General features: G+C 35.3%; 2 protein-coding genes and 1 pseudogene across 2 annotated transcripts; 1 reads left to right on the top strand and 2 right to left on the bottom strand.

Annotated features, from left to right (window-relative positions):
• Positions 1 to 766, bottom strand: LOC113748455 (putative germin-like protein 2-1). The gene is made up of 2 exons (XM_027292023.1): positions 655 to 766; positions 1 to 536 (listed from the first exon to the last, which is right to left on the bottom strand). The coding sequence occupies exons 1-2, from the start codon at positions 764 to 766 to the stop codon at positions 1 to 3; spliced, it is 648 nt and encodes a 215-aa protein (XP_027147824.1).
• Positions 767 to 5,054: 4,288 nt separating this feature from the next.
• Positions 5,055 to 7,454, top strand: LOC113782253 (annotated as a pseudogene).
• Positions 7,455 to 7,804: 350 nt separating this feature from the next.
• LOC113783255 (membralin-like protein At1g60995) lies at positions 7,805 to 20,753 on the bottom strand. Its single transcript, XM_027329339.1, has 14 exons — positions 20,363 to 20,753; positions 18,353 to 18,415; positions 15,835 to 16,263; positions 14,985 to 15,066; positions 12,582 to 12,643; positions 12,369 to 12,463; positions 11,357 to 11,436; positions 10,876 to 10,959; positions 10,332 to 10,448; positions 9,988 to 10,073; positions 9,776 to 9,882; positions 9,317 to 9,408; positions 9,157 to 9,233; positions 7,805 to 8,845 (listed from the first exon to the last, which is right to left on the bottom strand). Exons 1-14 carry the CDS (start codon positions 20,513 to 20,515, stop codon positions 8,357 to 8,359), a joined length of 2,016 nt encoding a protein of 671 aa, XP_027185140.1. The 5' UTR covers positions 20,516 to 20,753; the 3' UTR covers positions 7,805 to 8,356.
• Positions 20,754 to 21,349: the final 596 nt, after the last annotated feature.

The following is a 21,349-nucleotide window of genomic DNA, read 5'->3' as shown; positions in this document are numbered from 1 at the left end:
CTAGAATCGGGATTGTATCTGATTGATTATGTTTCCGTCAACTTGGAAGGCCTTTGCAAGAATATCACTACCAATAGCTGGTTTCGAACCAAAAACTGCATTTCCAATGGTGATGACTCCAGGATTCTGGCTGCTAAGGGCAGCAACGGCAACAGCATTCTTATACCCGACATTGTGCTGGAAATGTATGAGACCTGCTGGGAACACGAACACATCTCCCTTTTGCAAAACTTTGGTTAAGAGACGATTTTCAGGGTTCGAGGTGACAAAACCTACTAGAAGAGTACCCTCTAGGACAGTTAAAATTTCAGTAGCTCGAGGATGAGTATGTGGAGGGTTAAGACCCCAAGATGCATAATCCAATCGTGCCAAAGATATTCCTAAAGTGTTGAGCCCTGGAATTTGGGCAACACTTACAGGAGTTGCTCTTGATCCAACTGCATTTGATGTGTTGCCAGCTAGGTGAAGGCCACTAAAGAAAAAATCATTTGCTTGCACAAGTTTTGGATCCTTGCAAGCAAAGCCGTTCACTATAACTGCCATAATCAATGAAATTGAAAAAGGTTAAGACAAAGAAAAAGGAAAGCATTAAGTCGTTGGTATTAACTTTTTTATTTTTGGGCAAATTATGTACAAGTTTGAAGATTATCATACCTGGGCTATTCGGGATTGAAACACAGAAGTCCTGCAGAGGGCTGGGATCTGATGCTAAAGCAACCGAAATGAGTACAAACGATATGCAAAGAACAGGAAAATATGAAGCCATGTTGGGATTATATCAAGAATAAAATGTCAGAGAGATAAGGAAATAGTGAATTAATGATTTCTGTGGAATATTGCTGGCTTTGAGTTGCAAATAAGCTCCATTAGAGGCTCTTTTTATAGACCTAAAGGCTTGACAAAGTAATCCTCTTTGCCGTCCTACCACTCGAAGAGATATTGCTTAAATTTCATAGCAAACCGTGTTGAACTGGTGAAGAGATATTGCTTCACCCACGACAAAAACATGCCAACATAGAATAGAGTGACAATGGACAGATGGAGGGGTTTTCTTTTGAAGGCAAAGGGGTTTTCTTTTGAAGGCAAATGGCTTTTGAATTTTGATATAACGAAGCTAGTTATCTCTTACAAATATAATAAGGATTTATGATCTAGTCATCCTTACATTTTTTATTTTGATTTAATAATTGTAAATTGTTTATGCCTTCCACCTTTGATTTAGTTTGGTCAACCACAATATTGATCATTTAATTTGCGCAAATCTGTATTTTTTGGCGAATCCAAATCATAATACTCCAAAACTAATTTTAGCTGGAGTTCTCCTATTTTTGTTATAGAGGATCAACAATAAAACTTCACTTGCAATTTTGATGAATGGGTTTTTCCAACTATAATGAAATGAATAATGTAACATGTATAGTAAACGGCTGTAAGTACAGCAAAGAGACAAGAAAAGAAGAAATTTATTACTGCCCAAATTCATTTTCCATGCTTTTGTTGTTTGTGTTGGTTGACACAATGATTTTCAACATAGCCATAATTCAGAACTTCTACAAGCCACTTATATTAATTTATATTGCATATGCAGGTACACAATTAAGAGGGTGGTTTGAAAGCAAAAATAAAGTTTATTCATGTGATTTGGGTACTTTCTCAAGCCAGTGACGGAAGATAATTAGTGGAGAAATTAAAGTAAAAACAATGATAGGATTTTCAATACTGAAGCAGTCTCTCTATCATATCTGGTTATTAAAATTTCAATTGAAATTAGAAAATAATAGTTTTTAGGTGAACATATTACCAATTTAAGTTACTTGTACAGTATCCCCAAAACTTAGGCTTCTTGGCAAGGATATTAGTTAGGAAATTTTGATGTCCCCAAGACTTAAGTTCCTTAGTAAGGACATTAGTTAGGAAATTTTAATGTCTCTGATTCGACTTTCAAAATCAATCCTTTCCCCTTTTCCCTTATATGATTTGGAATCTCTTCTTAGATAAAAAAAAAAATTAAAAATTATAATAAAAAGTTACTTGTACATTTGAGTGATATTGGTCATTTACTTATATTCACTGGGCTTATGATGATAAATGATATTCTAAAACATGGTGGTGTAACGTGAGTGCAATGTCAAAAGCACTAAATCACAAGGAAATATAAGATATTTCCCAAGCGGAGAAAAACAGAAAGGAACTAAAAGGTTAAAACAAAAAGGTACTAGAATGTTAAATCGCCCTCAATTGTTTTCGTTTTTGGGCTTTGGCCTTTTCTAACTTTTGACTTGATCGGAGACCAAAGCATCAAGTCTTTGCAGCAGCATAATGACGCATTACGAATGGTCCAGCGGTAACACCTCCCACTGGTGACCGAGATGTCCCAAATTCGAGTCTCTGCTCTGCTGGATTCCTTCGAGCACATATCGTGTTTGGGCTGGGTTGGGACGCCTGACTGGGCCGCAGGGGATTAGTCGAGCCCCGTAAGAATTGACCCGGACACTCCTGTGTAGACAAAAAAATCATCTATTTCAAAATTAACTAAATTTAAAATGAGATGATGAAATTAATGCAACACTTGTTGGTTCGATTTCAACCCGTCCACAATACAATCTGGGTCTCCATGCAACAATAGATCGAAAAAAATGTCGTTAGATTTACAATTCAAATTACATTCAACATTCCTGTTTGAAGTTGATAATCAAGACAAACTTGAACTCATCTATTTTACAAACAAATTAAGGCAAAAATAGTCGCGTCATTATACATGAGGTCGGAAAGGAACCCTATCTCTACAATCGCACTTGAAATTACAAGGACCAATTAATTATTTAGATCCGGCTTTATTTTTTGAGAAAAAAAAAGGAAATTTAGTAGTGAAATTGCTAGAATTCGGACAGCATCAATTGTTTTATAAAGATCGGAGGATTATTCCGTAGAGATTCAAATTGATTAGTAGTTTTAGCAATGTGTGCTAAGTTATACGCGACCTTGTTTGCCTCTCTAGAAATCCAAGCTACATTTAATGTATTTTGATCTAATAGAGCTTGGCCAACGTCTTCAATTACCAAACCAATATCAGAGAGTATATCTTCAGAATTGCATATTAGCTTAATAACTGAGGATGAATTGAAAAACACAAAAATATGAATTCTAGAACTAACGACTCGATTCGAACCACACTATAAATCTGAACCTAATTTCAACCACTAATTGTTGTCCGCTATAACTGGAAGCTATTTAATTCCCAAACTCTGTATCGTCGTAGGACCAAGCAATTGTTCGTGCCCTGGCGGCTCCGCCAATGAATTCAGGCGGCGAAGGCGCATACCGACTCCTTACTTCCGACCACATGTGCCCAATATCAGTCGTTATACTTCAAATGCATGGCCACTTGTAAGCTAGCCGGGCTTCATGCATGCACAGTGAAAATTCTTGAACAATCCAGTTCAACATTTTAAGTCCCACAGGTTAAAATCAAATGGTACGTAGGATTTTCTCAATCCCTTGAAGCTCATCCTCTTAATATTGAAGTAACTAAGAAGCTGAAAAATGGATGGCACTGATTTTTTCAGAGGAAAGGTATAATCCGAAGTTCTATTCAGTTCTATTTTATTTTTTTTCAATAGTTGAAAAGTATCAAATAGTTTATTCTCTTTGAATATGAATGCAAATGTTGATTAAAAGGATCGTAATACTACAATGCATATATCTCAAGAGGTTCTTAAAATCTTTTTTTTTTTTTTTTTACCAATTAAACAACATTTGATATAACTATATTAAGTTTAAGGATGTCAAAATGGTCCAGTGGAGGCATAGACGGTTGCTTCAAATTAAATTATTTCGGGAAAACAAACTTATGAGTGATAAGATTGAAAATGTCGAATATAATGACATAGTTTTACCTGCAAAGGAGAAGATCAAATGGTGAAGCAGACATTATCAAGAATAAGGTACATATGTTGTAATCTCCTTAAATTTATGTATCAAGTTCTTTTTTCTTCAATATTTTACCTTCTTTTTTCAAATACATTTCTCCTGTATGATGGGTGAATACTATGATTGAATCTTCAGTTTTTGGAGCAACTAAGTCAATTTTAAAAAATACTATTAACCCACTTCTAAATCACCATAGGTTCTAGATTGGTGGAATTAATCGTTAACTAGATTCACTTTATCTTTTGCTTTCTGATTATCACAAGAAAACTGCTTTATAGAATTTAAATTTTATCACCAATATTGGAAGTCACAGTTGGATTCACTTTCTAAATTTCTCCTGGTTGACATTTTTGTCAATTTTGTGGAGCTCAAGATTGGCTAGTCTATTTTATTGGAAAATTACTGAAATTCCTTTTGTTTTTTCCTTTTGGTAAGAATTAATTAAAGTTCTAGTTTTCAGATCTAATAGTTGACTTGCTATATCCACTGCTCTTAGTTTGCTCATTTGGTCTATTTTAATTGGAACTGCAATGTCTAGAGAACTTTACAAACAAAAGGGTAAATGGTTTTTTTTTTTAAAAAAATGAAGTGGACCCTTAAAATGGTAAAACAAACAATTCAACCTGAACTCATAGAAATTGACTAAAAATTATCCGAATTTGAAGTAAAATTCATATTCCTGCACTATATTTTCTTGCCAGACTACATTCGCCATGCTTATTAATCCAATCCTGCTTTTGCCTCTTTTTTAAGAAATTTCTTTTCTCTGCAAAACTGAACGAAGAGTAGCAGGATCATAAGGAGGAGGCATAGTACATGGAGGCACCCCAGAGGGACCAGCAGCAAAAGAATCCATCATGTACTTCTTACTGAATCCCTCCGCTGGGCAGGCCATAGACTCTGAACACAGTTCTACAGCTTGTCGAGGAACAGTTGGCTTGTATTAGATGGTCGCTGTTTTCTTTGATCACAAGCTAATCTAATGATTAATTTAGGACAAGTCAAGGTTCTCTGATGCAGCAGATGATGATTAAAAAGATGACTACACAAAGGAAGATGATGACACGAGGGGCGAGGACGAAGACCACGATGAAGATAATGGAGAAGATGACCAACAGGACGAGGAAGATGAAGATGGTTTAGATACAAAAACCAAGCAAGGGAAAATTCGACGGGTCACACATGGTAGAAGGAAACATGGGACATGACATGGAGGATTGTCTAGTAGCAGAAGGAAGGAAAATCAATGGTCATCAATTAGGCCTTTATGCAATTTTTGATGGTCACGCTGGTCGTGAGGTTGCTGAATATTTGCATAACCATCTTTTTGACAATATCTTGAATGAGGTATTCATATACTGAAATAGGCGTAATAAAGTTAATTAATGAAGAAAGTGTAACTTTGAACTATAAAAATATTGCAGAGGTTGTGACTTTATTAGGGACAGATTATGACTAGTTTTCATATATCTAACGTTCTTCTATATCTTCATACCTATATTTCAAGTATTTTCACCTCTGATTCTATAACACATTTTTGCGAGTTTTTTAAAATTCCAAGTGATTCAAAGTAACAATTAGAAAGTTCTATACATATCTGTAAGTTTCAGAAGTTGCAATGTCTGTGTTGCTACTAGATTCTATGCCTTGCACAATATATATTATCTACGTTTTGTTACAGGATTGGGCACATAATGTAGAGTTCAAAATTAATCCTCTATAATAAATAATCCTCCTGGAGCACTCTTTCCAGAAAATTTTCCTTGACATAATTGTGACAATGCTTCATTTCTTAATTATAATCTCGATCTAATCAGCCTACTGTGTGTTGATTTGTAGCCTGATTTCTGGAAAAAATCCAATTTCATCTGTCAAGAAGGCTTGTAAAGAAACTGATGATGATATCTTAGAGAATGTGGTTGGATTTTGAGGAGGATCAACGGCAGTAACTGCAATACTGGTCGATGGGTGGAAGCTTGTGGTAGCAAATGTGGGAGATTCTCGTGCTGTGCTATGCAGGAACGGTGAAGCTAAACAAATTACAGTTGATCATGATCCTAAGAGGGAAAAAAGACTGGTTGAGAGCAAAGGTGGATTTGTATCACAAAAGCAAGGTTGGTGTCTTTTTTTAAGACCCTTTAGCACATTCGACTGATAATTTAAAAAAAAAAAAAAAAAAAAAGGGGTTAAATTAACTTGTGTTAGACTTCTGTGTATAAATATATTTGAAGCATAGAATGATCTTCCTTCCATTTATTTTTTACTGCAATATACCAAATTTTACGTTTTGTCTATGCAATAAAAAAGTGAAGAAACTGCCCAGCTGTTAATTGTACTTGGATATCATTTATTGCAAAGAGCTGAGGTTCTTGCTTAATCAAATTACTTTGGCATTAAAACAACAGTAGATGGAATGTTGCATTTGAATCTGAGGCTTTACCATAGATTGTTCTTTCGCTGAATTTAGGTTTCTTTCTTCTTCTTTTTTTTTTAATATTTAGAGCAGCTGAATTTAGATTAAGAAGGACCATACTATCCAAACAGGCAATGTTTCACGCGTTGATGGCCAGCTTGCAATGACTAGAGCATTTGGAGATGGGAGACTGAAAAATCACATTACAGCTGAGCCTGATGTGTTTATTGAGAAGATTGAAGAAGATGTTGAGTTCATAATCTTGGCAAGTGATGGCCTCTGGAAGGTACTAAACATGAGCTAATTGTAATTCTTGTATATATTGTTTGTTTGATTTTTTAATTAGGTAATTCTTGTATATATTGTTATCATTACTTTTCTTGTCACCTTGTTCTTTATAAATGATGCTTTGGGGATGTACAGTTTCTAGTATTAGCATCTTGAAAATTAATTATGACAAAAAAGCCATACAGGATTTCTTAACCACGTGAGATCTAAAGATGTCCAATCCGAATCATGTCACACTCAGTTTAGAGTCAAAGAACTCCCTCCCCTTGTGGTTATAAACAAAAAATGAGCTGCTACAGAATCTGATTGAGTCCAAACATGCCCAAATAAGTACGTGGTAACTTGAATATTCTTCTGAAATTGAGGATGTTCTAGCTAATTTTTTTAGAATTTCTAGCACCCCTCTTGCTGCCTTTGATGTAAACTACTCAAGTTTTGTTACTGTTGACAAATGGATTTCATTCCTGATATTCTGGTTTCTGCGCTGCAGGTGATGTCTAACCAGGAGGCCTCTGATTGCATCAGAGGAGTAAAAGATGGCTGAGAAGCAGCCAAGGAACTGGTCGAAGCAGCACTTGAAAGGGGAAGTCGAGATGACCTTTCATCTATTGTCGTAATGTTTGTAGGAGTCCATAATTTCTGGTTGGACTCTAGCAGCTTGTAACATCCCATATGCTATATTAGTTGCTAGTATTTCTCCTTGAGCCAGTTTAAAATGTGCAACTTTCATGTTGTTGACAGGCTCATACTCCTTGTCACGTACATCCCAAACGGGATTGCAGATTTGCATGGTTTTCAGATCAAAAATCTTGGAATGTCTTGATTCTTAGAAGTGTCACATTGCATTCCTAACAAATCACACACCACAGACAGCCTTCCCCTTGTTAATGAGGAGAAAATTGCTAAGAGGAGGAGAATTGGATCCACATTCCCTTTGGGTGATGCTCACAAGGGGAAGTTCTTGTATTTACCACGAACAGGAAGGGAAGAGAGGGGTCGAGATACCAAATTCTTAAAGCTAATCCAAGCAAATAATTCAACTGTAGAAAAGATAAAACAGATACCTTTATTGTCTCGGGACAGAAGCTACGTTATCTACTGACAACGTCAAGGCTTTTATATCAGCTCACAGAGTAAAGGATATATACATCTAATATCCAAGCAGCAAGAAAATATCCAAGCAGCAAGAAGAGGCACATCCATTAGCTTTGCTTTTGTATTATACAAGGAAATGTCTAGACAGCACATGGGCTTGGGGAAGGAGAGGCAGGGCATGTTGCATTCCCAACAGTACTCTGAAAAGCTAGTAACTTCAGAATCTTTTAATTCAATAGCGCTAGGAGCAAAATGAGAGCCACTACCTATATATATATATAAGAAGCTCTCTATCACTACAGATGTTCTCAGTAGGCTGTTATCACCCTTTTATCTCTCAATCAAACTGGTCAACAGAGGGTGATGATTTGACCAGGACAATTCACAATCAACCCCACTATTACTGCCATCAGTCTCTGCTAATCATGTTACAGTTGGCAAATGAAGAAGCCCTCGCCTATCGTCTTTTTTGCTAGATCTCACCCCTTAAGCACCACATGAAATATCATACCAACTCTACAGAATGTACACAGCCTTCTAAAACCTGTACACTGAAGCCTGCTTGAAATAGCTCCCCTGCAAAGCACAACTCGAATGGTCAAGCTGCTCAATTTGCAAATTTTCTGTTATTTATTCCGGATTCTGTGCTACATGGTTTTCCTGCTGGGGAGATCCAGTGAAAACTTGGCCCTGATCTCTTAAATCTCGAAATATAGACAGGAAAGAATTAAGGCCTTCAGAAGAAGCCCCTCCTAGAATCCATAACAACAAAGAACTGAAGGAATTCATTGACCCAGGGTTACCACCGGCTTCTGATTGGCGAAGATCCTGCTGCCCATCTAGCTGGAGAGGATTGCCCAACCTGTCTGGGTTTCCATTATCTGGGCGTTCTTGAAATTCAGAAAATTCAGCTGGACCATTTACAGGCACTGCTGGGCCCACACCAGCTCGAAGCCCGGGCCCAGAAGCCAACTCCGAATTAATTGCTCCTGAGTTCCTTGTGTTTAATCTTGTGATATGAAGTGTTGAAGCAAGAATTGTGGAGGACGTAATGTGAAAGTCTGGATGCTGCTGAAAGTGTGACCTCCGGTTTTGTACAAACCTTTGCAGGGCTGGAACCTTTGCATGTTATAGTGTGGAAAAAAGTAAGGAAAAAAGAATATTACACATCTAAACCACTATAAAGTTAACATGAATTATTCATCACGAGGTTTGCAATATTTTCTGCTAAATTCATTCTGTTGTTGTTTGCATCATTATGGCTGGTGCAACAGATCCAATATGTAGCCATTCTGTTGTCCATTATTTATTTCCTTATTAAATTAAACCTATCACAATTTGTATATTCAAATGCACATTGTGTTGAGTAAAGCAATGTATTACACCTATTTACGGTTAAGTTGCTATTTGAATTATGAAGAATATATTACCTCAAAACGATTCCAGAAGTAGAGGATAAGGTGTTGCATAAAAGCTGCTGTTGTTGAAAGCGCTAGATATGAAAAACCTTGCAAAAAAAGATACACCAAATAAGAAGAAGTGCACTGGAGCAAAAGCCAAATCCAGTTAAATAATGCGTTCCAGCCATACCATAGGTATATGAGAAGAAGTATATGTGAAACACCAGAAAATAGAGTAGAAAGAAGCGAGGAAAGAATTTCATTGATATTGGTGTGCGGACACTGCAAGGAAAAAGAAACCAGAATTGTCTTAGAAAACGAATTTAAAGGTAGATCAAGTCAGACATGCAAATGTCTATTTGTCCAAATTATTATCTCAACTAGACATTTTAAGAATGAAAGCAAAACTAATAAAATGCTAAGCGTAATAACCTTCCATCCGTGCAAGGTTCTAACATGGTTAAATTTCTGCTAAAGAAGCTGCAATAGTACTAAACCTTCAGACATAATTGAAACTTGGACCACCATTTCATTATCACAGGATCTTATTGTACAACATGCTTAGTGATTTAACTACTTGTGCAGAGAGAGAGAGAGAGAGAGAGAGAAAGAGAGAGAGAGAGAGAGAGAGAGAAGAAGGGTGGGGAACCTGATCAAGGTGAAAAGTTCACAGAGCCAAACAAGAATCAAAACCATAAAAGCCAATAGTTGATCATCGTAAAATTCAAACAGGAAGAATAGGATGCCAATCATTATCTGCAAAAAGTAAAATGATTTCTAATTTAGCACATCAAAATTCCCAAATAAAGAATACAAAAGGAGAAATTCAACCAATAAAATAATTTCATAAGCTGCACTTACTGGTACAAAAACAAGGGATTCAATCACGTGGACAAATATCAATTGGAATGTTGGAAGCCTATGTCGAGCATGATGCTGGAGTTGCACTGCAGGATGAAAGAAAATTCATAAATGATGGAAGACGGGAACTAAAATATGAGCACTCTGACCGTTATCCATATGTTGAGGGGTTCAAAGTAATTAGAATGCTACCAAGCTTTGACATTCAACTCTTGATACAAATCCTTGGTCAACAATGAACAGGACATTATTAATTGATCAAAAGTGCAATCTGGTGCTCCAAATTGGAAAGCACCAAAGCCAACCAAGTTTTCAAGACAACAGATAATGGATCAAAAAGAAACCTGTGAACTTCAGCATGCGGGTTTGTGTCTCTCTCAATGTAAAGGAAACTGACATTGTAGTTGTGAAGAAAACAAAAAGTGACATCATCAGCACACCACATTTGGTAACAAGATAATCTGCAGGAAACAGAGAGCAGCCAACCAAAAATTTTAGATATCGGAAAGTGTGAACTGAGAATAATACTGATATTTCAAAGATTTGCAGCTTCATATATTTGATGTCTCACATCTAAGTCAACAAGATGGATATATTCTCCATTACAATTCACACCTTCAACAGGCGAGTGCTAACACAATAGCAACACCATTGACTGAAGAGCTCCAAAACAAGATTGTCAAGCTGATTTTCCTGCAGCCTAGCCTTAATTTTTAATTTTGAGGGTGATGTTCATCCCTACGAACTAACTAATCAGCTTAGAAACCTTTCAGGAAAATTTGTTGCTCATATATTATAAAGGACATGCAAATTAATTTAGCAGATCTTTAACTGTCAGAACAAGAGCAACGCATGAATTATCACAGGAGAATGGCTTAAGTAACCAACCTCCAAATCTAGCAGAACTTTCTGGTTGCTTGTGAGCATAAGTAAGATTATAGAACTCATTTGTTTGGTAATTGTAAATATATCCTGCATTAAAATTGTAAAATAATTGTCAGAATGTCCAGAAGCAATCCAGCACCTGTTATGCTTTCAATACTAAACACTGAACAAATCTCAGACAAATGAGAAAACAAGAAACATTACTTTCAGAATCTAAAGTCTACCAAGGTTTCGAAATTAAAAGGAATAAAAAATTGCAATTAAATATTTACAGAAGGAGAGTCATTTGATACACAGACCATCCACCTTAAGACAAACAGAAGATAGAAATATGACTTTTCACTTTTTTTCTTAGTCACATATCACTGAGTTAACAAGAAGCTAAAAGCCAGGATCTATAAGGTGCAGAGAACAATAAATTCTTGTGGAAAACAGAAAGAAACTGAGGAGATTTAGAGAAAACAAGTTTGAGATCATTTATTACCTTGACCAGGAGAGTTCAATAGACTATTCATTAGAATAGTATCATATCCTACCAGTCTGTTAATCAAAAGTTGCTGCCACCTGAAAGGAACAGAAAAAAAAATTACATAAAAGTATACTGGTGGGAATTTTTGTGCGCATATGCTTCACAGTACAAATCAGGCTTAACAAAATAAACAGTTGTTTATTTGTATCTAGGTCTGTTCTCTTTTTGTCCGCTCAGAGTAAGAGTATTCAAGATCTTCAAACCAAAAGTTGACTCAATATGATATACGCTCTTGACATCTTTTTCTAGCTTATTCTACACTTAGAATAAGAAAAACAAAAATGCTCATTCTACAAGCTACAGGGCTACTAATACATTCAAATTTTCTTATGGACAACAGATTTTAATTTCCAGAACATTCAAAGAAAAATATCCTTTCAAATTTTGAACAGGTTTACCAAGAATCACCTGTTTTAAGTGGCTTTAGAATAGTTAAAGAAAGTTAAAGAAAAACATTTTTTTTCATAAACGCCTCATATGTTAATGCATCTAGAAAACATATTAAGCAGAGAATTTCTCACTTGTTGCACATAAATTAGTAACTTTTTAGTCAACACTACTGCATAAGGCACAGAATTAATCATATATCAGCTGCTTGTAGCATATGACATAAATTTTAGAACTGCTATATGAAATCCATCTATAAACAAGAGCAACTGACAAACCTTTCTGAGTTCCCAATAAGAGGTTCATAAATATTACAAAACAAAAGGAAAAGAAAAACAATCTATATATATATACATTTTACAGGGTTAGCATTTTCTCTCAAAAGTTTGGTGGCTTGACCCAAACCATGACTATGATTTACCAGAATTCAATACATAGATAAAACTTCATCATAAATGATATCCTTGCCCCAAAATGGCCAACCACTAGCTATTCTTCTTATGAAAAGAAAGGACTGAAAGTTCAAATGATATCACCAAAGAAGTGACCAAGGAACAAGAAGACATATTAAAGATCTTACCTGTTTCCAAAGCAGGGATGCCATGCTGAGATGCTAACATTTATGGTGCGTATGTTGTGCCTTATTCTGGCTTCTTCAGGCAGCAAAAAGTACCCCTAAAGCAACAAATCATCCAACTTTTTAAATAAAATGGGAAGGACTTTAGAACTTTAGTTAACCTCATATACAGTCAGTATATTTAATTGTGAGGAACTAAACAGTAATGAGGATTACCTTCTCCATCGTGTATAAATAAGTTGGTTCGAATACATTGCTTCTTTTTCCAAGCCAATGCACTGATATTTCAAAAACAAGCAAAAGCTAAGGCATGAAAGATATTACCAAAATGCTAGAAGACAAGAACTTCATTACAATATACATATCTGTATATATACATATGTATGGATGTATATGCATATGCACATCCATGCATATGCATACGTACATTGTAAAAAAGAGACACATAATGGTTTAATGGTTTTAACATTTCTTAGCTTCAGTGATGTAATATCCAAACAGAATTGAGAAGCTAATAGTTGACTAAGAGAACTATTAAGACCAAGTAGGCTAAGTATAAAAAGGGATTCACTACTAAAGACTTCAGAAAACAAAGTTAACTGACTACACATGGCAAAAGACAGCCGTGTGGAATATCATAGGTATCTCTGTAGTCTATACCCAACTTGTCGTGGTGTGGATTCTGTAGTAAATTGGAAAGCATTCATCTACATAACATTGTAAATACACAATTAGGCAACTTTCCTTCTATCCATGCAGATATTATATTCTATAAATACTTCTGTCTCCCACATCCAATGAGTTTTTTCTTTCCTCAAAACCCCACAATCTCACATTTAATTTGTAGATCTTCTTGTCTACTTGATCTTACAGAATTTCTTTCATTGAAAAAATCTCTTTCTGTCCTATCACTGATCCAGTCAACCTGTTCCCCCCCCCCCGGCCCCCACAATCTCTCTCCTCATACTACTGGTGTCATCAGAAAAGGTAAACATCATATATTCGATGCATTAGGCAGTCAAATCCAGAAATCAAGCTAAAGATTCGCCCAATTACCAAACCAAGATTCATACCTGTTATGTTTTAGGTGCTTTGTCCTTGCACCTGAGAAGAAATTCTCCTAAATCACTTTACATTTTAGTCACTTGGGCAAAGTGGATTCTAACATCTAAAGCATATTTTTTAATATTCTCCTGCAAAAGTAAAGTGAACTATAATCTTCACTAGTGAAGGTTTATTCTCTTCAATTCACTCTCATTATTTCCTATTATTCTTTCTTCCAAGCCCTCTCTTTTCAACTTTACTTCTCTTCAAATCAGTCATACTCTTTCTACTTCTTTCCCTTCTCTTCTCTTCCCCCCTCAGTCCCTCACATACACATAAAACCCCACACACGGAGAAACGGTTAATTCCCATCCTATTTCAGATGCATTTGTTTCTCAAGTTTTTTTGTCGATATAGTTGTACTCCAATTATAAACTTCTCAGTGAATATAAGGGTACATATATTTCACGAATCAAAATAGAATATGAATTTGATAGAATATTAGGCTTCTTCACTCTCACATTGTATTTGCATTCCCAATAAATATTGCATGTCCTTCAAATTAAATTTCAGCTTCTTCATTTTAACAGCCTTGGAAGTTCATCTCTCTCTCTTTTCCATACCCAAGACATAGAACGCCTCAAAGAGGGAGAGCTTGATTGGTAGGAAGGGGAAAGAAAACCGATTTAGAGTGTACATGCAAGGTATTTTCTCCATTTAAATTTCTTCATAATTTATATGATGCAGTATATGTCTTACTGCTTACTAGGTCACTGTTTTTTACTAGTATTTTTCTTATCGTTTTCTTTATGAATTGGAACCACGGCAGTTGATCAAATACCAAAAGAAACAAGAAGCAACAAGTGAAAAGAAAGATAAACAAATTTGTAAGACTCCAGTCAACCTAGAGGTGCAGAAAGAAATCATGAATACCTATGTGTTTAGCTCAAGCAACAAAAGACCCCATTCTAGACTTTTAATCAAGAATTCGTAATGCATAATCTAACCCAAAAATGGCCTCATTTTCTTTTCTCTGTTTGAGTGAGATGGAGGCCAGCATAACTGTCCTTCATAATTGGAGGCGTACTTTGTGATATCCACACTAATTACATTTTCATCTTGGAGATTAATAGAAAGTTATACCAAGAAAACACTCGCTTCAGGAAGAATCTTAACTCTTCCATTATTCTCAGCAAAGGCATGCCAGATGCACCATTCCTAGCATTTTAAAACAAATGCTCTGCAACCTTGGATTGGTGACTCAAGAAGCATAGTTCTCAGGTTCATTCAGCAGGCATATTCAATCGATAGTATTTGAAGTATGTATCTTCCAGTTCCCCTTCCTTTTAAGCAATGAGGATTCCCTTTTTGTCTATCCTATTGCAAGAAAGTTATACCCCACTTTTTATGTTTTTCCAAGAAATACTTTTTTTAATAGATTGCACAGACTAGCCGCAGAAAAATAAAGGCTGCTTTCCAGATGATGTGACCTTGGAATGAGCTTTCACATTTGATAATATATAAGCATCCTTGGACTATAATAATGCACAAACTAAAGAGAAAGGAAAATGTTACCTGCATACGCATTCAGCCTGTCTAAATGAAGGATTTTTAGCCACTTCGGGATATCAAGATTCAAGTTTATTCCAGATATGTCCTAAACATAGACAATGAAGCAAAGAAAGTCCTGTTTAGATTCAAAAAGGGGAACCTATAAATGCATTACAACATGAAGTATAACAGATATATTCAGAGTGAACCGCAGATAGTATAGACATAATTTTTATGTCAACGCAATCAGGAACTTATGGTAAAGACAGCAACATTAAACCATAAAACTAAAAGAATTCCTATACTGTTCGTATAGCTTGACATTTCCTTCCAGTAGACTAGGATTATCACCATGCACATCTATCATAATCAGTTTAACCCCCAAATCCAACAAGTTCATCATCATCATAAGCCCAATATTAAGTTTTAGATCCCGCCTTTCAACACCCAGGGTACAAAACAGTATGACACATCTCAATAACCTTGTGCAGAAAAAATCCAACTTGACTGAGATGATACACTTGCATGCCAAACCATTGACATCCAAAACAACAGTCTTTGTAATTTAAGAGTTGGAGAGCGAACCTCCAGTGCCGCACAAGGTCAAAGCAAAAATGTAATTCATCTGACAAAAATAATTTTGCCTTGATTATTGTCATGATGAACTGAAACTCTCAGCGCATCATACAAAGTTTTGGCAAGTAAACTCATACTGTGGACATTTTTTTCTGCCTTAAGAAAACATGAGAAAAGAAAGAGAGATTAAGGCCAAAACCTCTCTAGATCTTTACAAGACAAGACTCCCATAATTCATAACAAAGTTTCCACCAACACAAAAAATAAATAAAAAAATAAATTTTTAGTCAAAGCTCACCCATAAACCTCCAAGAATTCGTTTTACAATTCTCCAGAGGAAAGATACCCGCCCATGCCATTTTCTGCCCAGGTGAACAATTGCTGCTTTAAGTGATTCTTTTGGTGACATGTAAAACCTACTATGTGATGCATCTTTGTTGATTTTGTGGACACCATCATCTGCAGATTGTTCCAAACCTTCACCCACTGTAGAGCCTTCTGCTTGAGATTCCAAAAATTCACCATAAGTCCTCCATAACTTCAATGGAGATTTGTCCCTAATAGCACCAGAAGTAAGCCAGTCCAACCCTAACTTTGCAGATAAAATAGTAGGCTCGTCTCCATTCGCACTTTCAACTTCTGATTTTCCATCAGCATATCGGCCCTCAAGACCATTGATTTCATTGTATTCAGACTCATTCCACGTCCATAAGCCATCACTAGTGATCTGCACTAGAAACAAGAAGTGCCTTAATGATGACAACTTAACCACATATTCAACAATGGTGCACTGCCCATTAGCGGTCACAGGAGTTAACTTTATGAATACAAGTAGTGGGCAACTTCTGACTGACTCATAAATTTCATAATCCAACACTACTATGGCGAAAAATCATGCAAATGCACATGCACAAAGAGAAACACACAAAATCCAGCTTTGAGAGGGTCTCAGAATGGAGCAATATATCCTTAAACAAGCATATTAAAACCATAACTCTTTGTCAAGAAAAATGACCCTTTTCCTACAGAGTTAGTGTTGCCAAGCCAATAACCATAATCTTCCATGAAATTTTGTTCTTATATTGAAGTTTTATTTTTATGATGAATGGTGCAAATATAATGTGAATCAAGTCATCTTCCATGCTAATAAACGATTGCCAATCATTATCTTTGATTATAAATTAGATAAAAGTCAAAAACATAATCAGAATTAATAATTCTATACAATGCTGCCCCCATTTCGTTATTTTCCTATCTGTTTTAGCTTCTATTAATAAGTAGTATAAACTCATTTACTTCTGTTGACATTGGAAATTCTATTTAGTTGAGCTGCATGGCACCATTCACATGAACAACAAGCCCCAGAAAAAACAAAGTGAACTAGAAATCAAAATCCTTTCCAGCCCCTTGTAGGGCTATAGAGTCTCATGAATACTGTCTGACTGAGTTTCAAACTTAAACAATAAGGAAATAATTCCTAAGTTGATGGCTATGCAGTTACCCCTTTGCTACCTTAATTTTCATTTGAAGCAATAGGCATGCTGAAAATGCTAAACTACTCCAAACACTGCATGGTGTCTAAACACATTCTAACCAAAATAGGATTTATATATCGATCAAGATCATCAAAAAAAAATACACAATACAAAACTTTAGCTTGACCTGATCAAACCTCGAAAAACATATAATATGCTCAATGAAAGGGTATCCTAGGTCAATCCAAAGTAAGTAATATCAATCAATTTATCCACTCCAGAACCCAAAAAAAAAAAATGCAGATCAGCATTCAAGAAACTTACACATAACATTAGTGTCAGATCTCTTTTGTAGGCTTTAATCCTGTTTAGGTAAATAGAGACATTGGATTTTGTTCGGGGTTTCTAAGCTCCAACTTGGATTGCGCTTTATGAGTTATTGGAGTTTTTTTTTCGGAAAAATAACACCAACGCTGTCTTGAGATGTAATGCGTATGAGGTAAAAAGGTGGTAGGGAAATGTGTTAAGGGAATATTCTCCCAAAAAAACCCAAAAGAACTTTCCTCCAAAAATGCAAACTATACAAGGCATATGCCTCATAAGGAATCTAGTCAGAGCAAAAAAACATGGTTTAGTATTTAAACTACAATGCTTATACTATTGTTTCTACCTTATTCAGTATGCAAAAGTACCCTTGCAGCTTTAATCTTCACAAAGATGCTAAATAAATGTTACTGATTTTCATGGTACAACACTCATACTGAACCATTCAACCAAGACTGAGGTTGATTTAATTTACATATGCAAGATTTTAAGGGAAGATTTTGTTGAAAGAAAATCCACTTGAAGTGAATTTACTAGAAACACAGCCTTATATGCATAAGAGATCAACCACTCACTGTGCACCCCTTAAATAAAACAAGAGGAGCAAGATGTCCAGAAAATAGATACACCAAATTCTTAGTTACAAATTGTCATTGCACCCAAATCCTTTTAAGCATATATAATTAGATTCAATAAATAAGGAAATCTGAAGACCACTTTATCTTCTTCATTTTTCTCTAGTTTAGTGGACCATCAACATGCCACTTCAACCTATTGACATCAATCCAGAAATCTAATCAGACTAGTATAAATCAAGTACTTCAAGAATCCAATGAATGAATCCTACATAGGTAGCCCCAACGAACAAGCTAGTAATCAAAAAGACCAAAGGATTAAGAAACTGCACATAAAATCCCTGGCCACAGAAAACTACATCTGCTGTCATTTTGATTATGGTGCTATCACCGTGTTACCAGGAAAACAAGTGTAGATAGAGAGAGAGTAGAAAGATCATACCTTGATCTGAATAAGCTGAGCTTCTGACACGTTCACTTTTGGAAGTTCGCTTGAGCAACCAGGCTTCATTCAGTGGCAAAAAAAAAAGGAGAAATAATGTCAACTTCCACACTTTTATTACAGGACAAGGAGGCAATTCAACTAAAAAGCACCAAACAAAAACAGCAACTCCAAAACCAACAAATCCCAGAACATAAAGAACACACAAAACACAAACATGACAAACAGACATCCTGAGACATACATAAAGATCAGTTGATTAAAAGAAAAAAAAAACTCATATCATATGTAAAAATTAAGAAATTCATACAAATCCTTGAAAAAGTATATAAGAATACCTAAGAAATTCATAACAGTTCCAAATCCTAAGTATCCCACAAGTGTGACGCAGAAAAGAAAGTGTAACTCATTGGGAAAACATCCAAAATCACAATACAAACAGCATCCATAGTAAGATATGTTATGATTACTGTATCAATAGGAGGAGGATTGGAGATACAGAAGCATTGCCATGATGCAAAGTAATTCACCGTTTATATGAATCTCAGCTGAGAGGGAAAAAAAATCCAGATTGAGAACTAAGAAAAAGGAATGGCATTCAACCTAAATCAATGCCCTATAGTTCTAAATAATTTACAACAACAGGTTTATAACTGAAAATCATTATGAAGCAGTAAATGAAATAAACTAAACTTTATAAAACTAAAGTTTTAGATCATTCAGCAAAACATACCCAGTTGTCCAAGCATATCACCGAATCTATCATTCATACATGCTACGGATAAAATATTTGCTATATTAAATCTGGTATAATTGCAATGGAAATTCACAACATTAAACATAAACGTGATTCTAAAGGATCAGTACAGTAAAAAGACAGTAGATTGTACACAATTGGGTCAGTTTGTTGTAGAGAGAATAAAAATCACTTGAGTTTAATGTGAGAGTGACAGATGAGGAAACTACAGTAATTTTCTATGTGAATCATATCATAGAATGAGGATTCACTTATGATATGTTAGATATGGAATTCCCACACTTTACTAGAGAGGACTTTTCACAAAAATGGGCCTCCCTCTTCAGCTAATAATCCAAACAGTTATGCGAGAAGGGCAGCTACATTACAGATTATCCAGACATACCAAACAAACACTAACAAGGAAAAAAAGGAGGGTAACTGAGAAAAAGGGACTGAAAGTGGCAGTTGTGATTGATAGGACTACAAAGCAATCTACTAAGCAAAAGTGTTCCTGAATACAGCAATCCTATGGCATCCAATTGAGCCAAGCAAGAAATGGGATTGCTTCTAGCAACACTGATTAAACATTTGATCATATGAAGGTGGCTGGCAGCCTGAAGCCCCACTCCCCATTTCCATACAGCTGCACAACCATAATTAGTCTGCTCTGATGCTACACCAACAGAGTTTTATCTAAAGTTGGTTCTGAGAGCATTTATTGCATTTTAGATTTTTTAACCCCTCACACTCGTAAATCTTTTACAGTTCTTAACAATTCCCTACTTCCATTTGAGTAATCAACAAGGCCCTTCTGCCATTTCAACACAATAAGGTAAAAAAGCAGCTGACTTAAGAATTTGTGGGAAAAAAACTAAAAACCCGGGCAATCAACTGGTGATGATGTTAAGCATCTTAAAAATTCCCCTTTTTTATACTGTTCAACATAATTGGCCTATAACAAGTAAAAACAATAACACTCTGAAAACAAAAAGCCCCTATAATTCTTTAAAAATAAACCCCTATAATTCTATTATTCAAGAAAGTGCAATCTAAGGTTAGTTCTGATCAATTCCCATAATATCACGAGATTCCTCGAGAACCTAGCTGACAAAATAAAACCCATAAGCCCAATTTCTCAAATTAGTCACACAAAAGAACAAATATTCACTTCTCCAACACTTCTTCCCTAATCAAACAATCCAAAAATCAAGCAAAATATCCCCCAAAAAAAGTTTTAAAATAAAAAAAAATCATAAAATAAAAGGGTTTACCTGCTGAACATAATTGGCGTGCATGACAACGAGAATACAGAAGAGAGTGACTGCGATGAAGAGGTACAAGTACTCAAGAAAGTCTCTAATTTTGGGAGTCAGCATTTCAGAAAAGCGTTCTTGAACCCTGATAAATGTCTGCTCTGGATCCATTATTTTCCCTTTTTTCTGCTATAAATAATAGTAGCAAAAATAACAGCAGTAGTAGCAAGAATACATCACACCATAAGAATCAATTTAAATGGGAAGATTTTTGTTCGATTGATAATATGGAAGGATAATTTGTTGTGATATAGTTGGGGTTTTTGTGGGCTAGGGATTTTGGAGTTGGGATTTGATATGCTGATTTTTGGCAGTAATTTGGGAGATTTTTTTCTTTTTTCTTTTTGTTTTGGTAAACTTTTGTGGGGCTCAAAGTTCATAGATGTCTACTTAATTTGAAAAGATTAATTTAAATAGTTTAATTGGTTGTTGGATTGATTGACCATGTTTTGTGACAAAGATGACTAAGTTTTGAAGTTTTGTTTATTGAGATGATTAATTGACTTGGTTATCTGAAAAAAAACTTTTGGGCTAATTATGAATGGACCCTTGACAGCTGATTTGATTATCAGAATGTTGAAGTTGTGATTTTCAAACCGGAAATGAGTTTTTTTTTTTTTTTTTTGGATTGGTAGGTTAGACACAATGAAAAATTCATTCCCTTATCCTCAAGATCCAGTGTAATTAATAGGGATATTTGATCAGGTAATCAGGTAATTGTGAGAATTTTTGTTGGACTCTTAAACCGGTCCTTTCCTGGATCGATTTTGTGCAAAATACACAAGATATAATTTTGTATGCACACGGTATAATTCACTTTCAATAACGTGTAACTATAGAATAAAAATTTGTAGGCTCTATACATAGTGTAAAAAATGATGTATAAGATGTAATCTAAATCTTACATTTTTTTTTTTTTATCAAATCTTGACCATCAACCTTTCG

Source organism: Coffea eugenioides, chromosome 9, assembly GCF_003713205.1.
Source record: "Coffea eugenioides isolate CCC68of chromosome 9, Ceug_1.0, whole genome shotgun sequence".
NCBI lineage: Eukaryota > Viridiplantae > Streptophyta > Magnoliopsida > Gentianales > Rubiaceae > Coffea > Coffea eugenioides.
The sequence above is the reverse complement of the archived record's forward strand: the minus strand, read 5'-3'. Positions and strand labels throughout refer to the sequence as shown.

Bases quoted from the DNA above. Each gene is read 5' to 3' on its own strand.
- LOC113783255 (XM_027329339.1), bottom strand. From the start codon at position 20,515: ATGGATCCAGAGCAGACATTTATCAGGGTTCAAGAACGCTTTTCTGAA. The intron at 15,067-15,834 runs GTGAGCTTTGAC...GTCTATGTTTAG, and splicing joins GAATTCTTGGAGGTTTATGG to GACATATCTGGAATAAACTT. The intron at 8,846-9,156 runs GTAATATATTCT...TAACATGCAAAG, and splicing joins ACTTCTGGAATCGTTTTGAG to GTTCCAGCCCTGCAAAGGTT.
- LOC113748455 (XM_027292023.1), bottom strand. From the start codon at position 766: ATGGCTTCATATTTTCCTGTTCTTTGCATATCGTTTGTACTCATTTCG. The intron at 537-654 runs GTATGATAATCT...TGATTATGGCAG, and splicing joins TTCAATCCCGAATAGCCCAG to TTATAGTGAACGGCTTTGCT.